This window comes from Lipophrys pholis (genome assembly GCF_963383615.2).
Source record: "Lipophrys pholis genome assembly, chromosome: 10".
Classification (NCBI taxonomy): Eukaryota; Metazoa; Chordata; class Actinopteri; order Blenniiformes; family Blenniidae; genus Lipophrys; species Lipophrys pholis.
In genome coordinates, this window is record NC_137640.1 from 21745236 (window position 1) to 21753436 (window position 8201).

General features: G+C 38.0%; 1 protein-coding gene across 1 annotated transcript; it reads right to left on the minus strand.

Annotated features, from left to right (window-relative positions):
- Positions 1-1755: 1755 nt before the first annotated feature.
- LOC308115344 (uncharacterized protein) lies at positions 1756-7109 on the minus strand. Its single transcript, XM_080472792.1, has 5 exons — positions 6677-7109; positions 5107-5418; positions 3685-3837; positions 2710-2744; positions 1756-2609 (listed from the first exon to the last, which is right to left on the minus strand). The coding sequence occupies exons 1-5, from the start codon at positions 6849-6851 to the stop codon at positions 2466-2468; spliced, it is 819 nt and encodes a 272-aa protein (XP_080328918.1). The 5' UTR covers positions 6852-7109; the 3' UTR covers positions 1756-2465.
- Positions 7110-8201: the final 1092 nt, after the last annotated feature.

The following is an 8201-nucleotide window of genomic DNA, read 5'->3' on the forward strand; positions in this document are numbered from 1 at the left end:
ACACAGTTTGCCTACTCACAGCAATCCGAGGTAACTAAAAAACACTCAAACACACACAGGACATCTACTCTACAACCTGACCCCCCTCCCCCCTCTTTTTTTTTTGTTTTACGATTATGTTTTTGATTAATTGTAACTCTGTAAGGTGACCTGGAAGGCGCCTCCAAGTAAAATGTATTAATTAATTTAATTTATTTTATTGTGAAACTTGTAAAATGTGATGGTCTCACTGCAGCAAAGCATCCATCTGTCTTCGATACAACTAAAGCAGATCCCAGCTGACATTGGATGAAAGGGACACCATAGGAAGGTCCCATCACAATGAATATTTCTGTGGTTATTTTTATAGTAATAGTTGTTCCTGAACACTTTCTGAGAAGGGCTCATGCAGAACTTTTATGAAAATACCTTCTGGATATTATTCAAATACAATAAAATATATTTGATACGTTGTCATGGCACTATTCCGAATGAAATTCATCCAATCTAACAGCCATCGTCGTCTATCCTACAAGTACTTTATGTAATCCACGCTCACTCTGCAAAGTGAGCCGATCGGGAAAAGGCAGGGTATTTCCCTGTTTGGAAGGTGGATTGTTTGAGATTGTAATTTGCTTTAATTTCACATTTCACACCGCACCTACACCAAAACAATCAGGAAAGGTCAAGACATGAACAGAAACATGAAACGCATATCAACTGTGTCATTGTCGGTTCTCACGATCACAAAAATGCGACCGGTTGATGAGGAAAAATGAGGTTGGTTTTAGTTTGTAGCAAGCAAAGGTGTAATGTCACAGCATTGAATGGAAAATCACACGTATGCTCTATGCATATACAGCATCAGCGTGGTGACTGAAAGCTGAACTACATGTTAAATGTTTGAACCCAGAAGTCTTTCTTTTTATTCCAAAGGTTTTATTTTCTGTGAAAAGCGATGAAAACATTGACATAAATGGGATCATGAGGATTTGAAATAGTCACAGAAAATACGCTGCCACTAAACATGAAATCTGTCAAAACAAGGTGGTTCACTAAAGATTAACACACCTTCTATGACCAGTGGCGGAGCCAGAGATTTTGTTTTGCTGGTGCTGCGGAATTTAGGGCTCTCGAGTTTATTTTCAACTGTAACACCGACAATATGCGCACACTGCACCGCGCACAGTCACGCACGTACAGTAAAAGCTCTGTGACTTCAAACATTATTATGCGACACAGAAAGATATTTAGCCAAAGTGATAAAGATAAGAGGTTTACAAGCCTGGAACTTAAACACACCACTGAATGTAAACTTTAACACAAGTATGTCACTGATGGAGCCTCAACAGCAGCAGTAAGCAAAACACACACAGCAATTCTTCATTCCAGCCTCACACACAAAGACCACTACCTCCTGCTGCCAGCTCCCAAAACCTCCACTGATTTTTGCTTGTCTTTTCAAGCAACATGGATTTTCAGTCGTACTCATTTCATTATTTCAGATCATCATTTCGTTGCTATATTATTTTGTCGTCTCGTTTTAATCCATCTGTGTTCTATAGCGCTGTATCCAACTCAAGGACACGGGTACCCGTACTTGACTTGAGTATTTAATTCTAATGTGAGGGAAATATAACACCCACACATGCAAGTGCATTACACAAGTCCCACAGCAGTTGAATATTTACTTATTCAGTTTTCCACTTTGCTTTGATCCGTTGTTTTTGTCTGTTTTGGCGGGTTTTCATAATTGTTTTCTGTTTTGTTGTTGTTCCCACATTGTCCAAAATAAACTGTTTCATTCATTCATTCAAAAAATAGCCTCCAAGGGCTGAAGTAAGGCCCTTTTTTTTTTTTTTTTGTCACTTTAGGTTGAGGCTTAACCACTTTAACCAATACAAGGGTGGCGTGAGGCTGAAGGAGCCCAGCTGACTTTTGGTGAATGCAGGGAAATACACCAAGAGACATATGACCACACTCACCAACATTCACGGTCATGGCTCAAGGCAATTTCTATGCAGTTCTAACATATCTCTATCATTATTTTTGTTGTTTTATCTACATATCTTTGAATAATATCTCTCTGTGATATTCCTGAAATTGTGATTTAATAGATTTTATTTCATTCTAATCATTCTAACAGTTTAATGATGTATTTCCTCAAAGAATAAACATCCACCCCTCTTCTTCTACTAAGATGATCCTGTTCTGGGTTGCGGGGCGCTGGAGCCGATGCCAGCGTACTATAAAAAGACTAAAGAAGTACATTTATTTCTGAGGTTGTTTTCCTATTACAACTTTGAAGAGACTCGAGCTGTGTTTTTGATTTACACATAAGAATCCAGGCTTTGAAAATGTGTCTGCATTGTAACAAGCCTTCATAATGGAAGGTTTAATTATGAGAGAAGAATACATAGCTTTGAGATTTAACATTTTTATACATGTGGACACACATCAGACCCAGAAGCTCAACAGGTTTGCTCTTATCTCTTCTCTGGCAGACAGCTGACGACTGCATAGTCTGTATCGCAGGGACTGGGCTCCACGGCCGCAGGAGGTCTTGCAGGGAAGTTCAGGACGCTGTAGACCAACGAAGCCGCTGGCAAACTGGACACCTCAACCGTTTCCTGCAAAGGCAGGTGGAGAAATCGAAGTTGAGGGAATTCTAGTGTTTTGTTCGGCTGCTATTTTAGGCCTTAATGGAAAAAAAAAAAGGAAAAGAAATACCTGTAATGTGGGGTTTGAAGTTTGTTGTTCTTGTTCTTTTTTGTCAGTATAAAAAGTAGAATGAGTGAATATGTACTCAGCACAGATATCAGGGAGAAACATGGCATTGATCACATTGAATGCATATCTTAGCAAAAAATAAAATAAAGTTCACGTTTACAATTCAATATATATATATATGTATTTAAGAATACTAACATTTGTGTAAATCCAGAATGGTTATCAGCAATTATTTATACAATAATTGATACAAAAGTCTCTCAGAGCTGTTAAAACCTTTACAGTTCAAGCTTCCTCACACTACAGATTATGAAAAAGTGGCTGTTATCTCTGCGATCAGTCTTTTTTCTGGGAAACTGCTCGTCTTGACACCGTGTGGGCCTGTTATCAGGACTGATACGACACTGCACAGTCAGCAAAAATGTTGCATTTCTGTAAACACACAGGAAATCTTCAAATGTGGCTTTTGAGGTCACACGGGGTGTCAAAATTTGAAAGTTGCTGTGCGCCTACTCAAAGTAGGCCAGAGGAGGAAGTCTCTGAGATAAAAGAACGTGCATAAAATGTGAAGAAATTATGCCAGCGCCTTTTTTCCATCCATCTATCACTGATGGTAGACAGAGCTACAGTAGCAGTAACCGAAAGGACTTTTTTTATTATAAGTTGTGAGTCATCACATGCATCAGAAGGATGTGAAACTGCAATTTGGTTTGCATTTTCAAAGCATCTCACCGCACAATTGTGCATTTGTTTCCACAGCTAAGTTGTTTGACTGCTGAAGAAAATGTAAAACGTTATTACACGTTATTACAAACTGTATTACTTCTGTTGTTGCTAATGCCAAATGATAAATGGCAGTTTTCTGGTATATCCTGTTAAATGGTAATCATCGTGTTCAGTCACTTCCTGGGTCTTGTTGACACAATGAAAGTTAAATAATTACTAAAACAATGTGTCTATTAAATTTGTCCTTACCTTTGGTTTTGCCAAAGCAACAGATTAAAAGTGGTAGTGCAGCAGTTAACAGCGCAGCAGGGAAAACCACAAGGACGATGACAACGTGAGAGGAAAAGAAGCTGGAACTCCCCCTGTCTTGAGGTATTGCGGAGTTAATCGACGTCTGAGAAACTGAAGGAGTTTAAAAGTGAACATCATGAAAATATTTACTCATCTCCATCTTCCACTCGCATTTCTACAAGACGTAGGTGTTGAAGGAACAGTTCAATAGACGCTGAACTACGCTAAGTTGTACTTGAGATTTGTTTACACAGTGCACCTTTGTTGTTGCTATTGAGGTGTGTTCCAGATCCTGCGACTATTTATTTATTTATTTGTTTGTTTATTTATTTATTTATTTATTTATTTATTTATTCATTTATTTATTTATTTATTTATTTATTTATTTATTTATTCCGTCGTTTATTTATTCGTTCGTTCATTCATTCATTCATACATACATTTTCTCCAGATGTTTCCCTGAGACTAAATCTTTCTTTTTGTTGTTTTACAAACTCTCAGATTTAGGAGCAAGACCGCCCCTTTTCAGAGAATTTGCTGACAATTAAAATAAATTAAAAACTGACTGTAATTTTACTCATTAGTTTAATTCTATACTTGTTTTGCTTTGTTTTGTTTTTTCATTTCCAGTACTTATCCTTATCATTACCGTAAATATAAAATGTAAAATTGGATTTGTGTGGTTAACAGTCTTGATTTAAACTAATGGGTAACATTACAACCAGTGTTTAATTTATTTTAATGGTCAGCAAATTCCCTGACAATGGGTAGTGCTTCAATCAGGGTTCAATCACTTTTTGGTTTCTCACATCACTTTGTACTAATAAAGTGTTTCAAAATGCCAACACTGGCAAAATGTGTTCATTCATTCATTCATTCAATTCACATCTTACTTGTTTTGTTTCAGAATTCAGTCAAATAAACTAGATCTTTTTTGCTTTAATTTTCAGACACCTCTATGCAAAGTGAGGTAAATAAAATAATAAACAACAAAAAGAGAGATTTAGCTTCCACAAAAACATCTGGAACAAATGTATGCTCATACTGAAAATGCTAATATCAAAATATATAAATGGCAGCGGCAGGATCTGGATCACACAGCAAGAATAAAAAGGATATTTTTGTTTACAAACAGAAAAGTGTGTATAAAGAAACAAGAAAATGCTCTATGATAATCTGGAATATCTGAAGAAAGTAGCTGAATAGTACAAGTGTGAAGGCCTACTGCTGGGCAGTGAAAGGTTTAATCAGAGAGTAGCTATAATTGGAGTAAACAACTGTATATTTTCATATCCAATAGGACAAGACATGACTTAATAAACAATGTAGAAAAACTGTCTTTGAGGAAATGTACCTCATTATCATAAAGTGTTGCCGTACCTGTGGTGTTTTTGGCCTCCTCACGAAGGATCAGCTGCACTTTATTACTTTTGATAACTTGGTTTGGCTCCAGCCAAACGGCCCAATACATTTCACTGTCGTTGCTCGTGGGGTTTGTGATGTGGTAAAACACCGAGGAGTTTTCAGGGTAGACATCAAAGCAACTTCTGCAGTTCAAATTATCAGAGACCTTTTTCTCTTTTTCTGGGATATAAATGGCAACTTGAGTCATGTTTGTGATGCTGACGTTAAACGTAAACTGCAGGGTGACGCTGCTGCCAAGAAATCCAGTGACCAGCTCATGGCCTCGACCTAGAGAATACACAAAACAAGACAATATTGCCAGAAAAACATCATATTGCACAGTCACAACTTTGATGCATTCAGAACAGACTTCAATCTATCCAATCCGTCATTCATATGTTTTTCTTTTAATCCGATTGCACAGTTTAGGTAGTTAAAGAAATCAAGTCATTAAAACCTTCTTAATGAGGGATAGTTAGGTAAAGCAGACTTGTTAAATAGCATAGAATGTCACTGATCAAGTTAAATCTGGAATAGATGTCTGGAAACCGTAGAGACGGCAAAAAGTTTGAAACCAGGTCAAGCCACAACAAGTTTGACATATTTGGGTAGAAATACTGCTGTGAAACTTGAAGCAACACCTCATATGAAGAGAGCATTTAGCCACAAGCTAGCCATTACGAGTTTTGAACATTAAAATACAGCTGTACTTCTTTTGTTGTCCACTTCAATGCCTCTGTTTTAATGAAGAGCATCTTGTAAATTAAGCATAATACAATCTCTATTCATGATATATTGTAATCATTAATACTTCTTTGCAGTGTTCTTTGACACTCGTTTCTGGGCAATTGCGTGAAATTTATCTTTCTCCCACCGTACATTTATTTTCATTTGGCTAACACAGTATGATTGGCCAACTTTTGAAGTCACACACACTACCTCAAATTTCAATGGAATATAAACTTCAAATGATACGTAAGAAGCATAAGTTACCACATATATAACATAAAAATGAAATCTGTTTCTGCAGTCATTATAGTAGTATAAGTAGTTAATACATTAATTACATGGACATTTTATTAAACAATAATTGCTTGATTCCCATGGTTATTCTTAAATAAAAGCAATGTATTCCATAAAAGAGTAGATTATAGGAGCTACAATTTGAGGAGGAACAAATTAAGGATATGATTCAAACTCCTGTGATCTTTTTGTATGCGTAACGTCTCAGTGCCTTTTACTACTTTTTTACCAGATAAAACCTGGTAGCTGCTCATGATCTCACTCCTTCAATAAATCATCACTGTCTGGATATATTTGTTTCCACTGAGATCTGCTGATGTTTTTCCACGGTGTGAATCATTAGAAGGATAGTACCACATATTAAAGACGTCAGTAGTTAGGTTACATTTTGAGAAGCCTCACCCAAAAGGTGTGTAATTCATCAGTTTACTAGGACTTTCTAGCAGGTAAATGAATAAAATAAATAACACCAAAATACCTTGTGAATCGTCTCAGAATAAAAGTTAAAAAGAAAAGAACTTACCATTAAATATCATTTGAGCTGTGATGATCAAAACCAACCCGAGTGGCTTTGAGACAAAGCTGTCAACCATGGTAGAAGAAGAAGAGGGCCTGAGCTGCTCACTGGGCTGGAAAGATAGCGCTTCAGTCTTACTGATTCCTTTCTGATGATAAGATCTAAGATTTCTGATTGTCATGGGTTTTTTGTTTTTTTTTCTTTGAACTGTTGGTTTTACCCTTCTGCCTGAGTATTTCTCTGCAAATCTGAGGAGTGGAAACTGTGGACAGAAAGTCACAAAAACATCAGCGTATCTCTCTCTCTCTCTCGCTCTCTCTCTCTCTCTCTCTCTCTCTCTCTCGCTCTCTCGCTCTCTCGCTCTCTCTCTCTCACACACACACACACACACACACACACACACACACACACACACACACACACACACACACACACACACACACACACACACACACACACACGCCTCCTGTTACAGAAAACCTCTGAAAGGTTCATGCCAACAGAGGCTGTCAGTCACATGATTTCAAGAAAAGACAAAAGCTTTGCCACAATACAGAAACCTTTAAACCAAAACAAAGACCATCTGAGACCCAAGACTGTTCAGAAGAGTGACATCTACACCCACCATCGTCTACCTTTGTGGGGAATGAGTCCACAAAAAGATGACTACATCTTTAACTCAATAGAAATGCACACCCCCTCCACAAATACCAAAACCTGTTGTTCTACTTTTGTTACAATATTACGCCATCTTCTGGACAGTATGGTCCCATTACATTTTTCTGACTGGTCGTCACACAAGCCTTTTTTTTTTTTTTTTACTTCCATGATTTTCAGGTTTTTGTACCATAATATATCTGCAATTTACTATACTATACTATACTATACTATACTATACTATACTATACTATACTATACTATACTATACTATACTATACTCATGGCAACCCTGTGTCCCCGGGAGACACACCGTCTCAGCCACACAGCCAGTGTGCTCGGGGGCTCACCTCTGGAACTCAGCCTTCCTCTGGAGCTCCAGTCTCACACACCCTGCGACCTGCTCCTGAGCCCACAACAGGCTCACTCTCTCGGCCACACAGCCTGCTTGTTTGGGGCCTCACCTCTGGAGCTGCAGTCTCACGAGTCTCTGTGAGCTGGGGATGGAAAAGGAAGTTGCGGAGGGGTTGACATCCACATAGCATCTCAACCACAAGATCTCACCCCGTGTCTCACACTCCAGGCGGCCCCGTGTAAAGGGGGTTTAATTTGTTTAAGTGTGTGTACACGGGGGCCGCCTGGAGTGTGAGACACTGGTACTCCGCTCCACACTTTGTCATATTTTCAGACTTCAGTGTCCGGGGCCGTGCGGGGTGGCCCAATTGGCCGATCACCAATGAAATTATATGAATACAAACTTGAACACAAACTTGAAATTTTGTGTTTATATATATGTGTTTATATATGTCTTCTATATTAGATAACATTCTTTCAGTTATATTTACATGTATAATACTAACTATTCCTAATACAG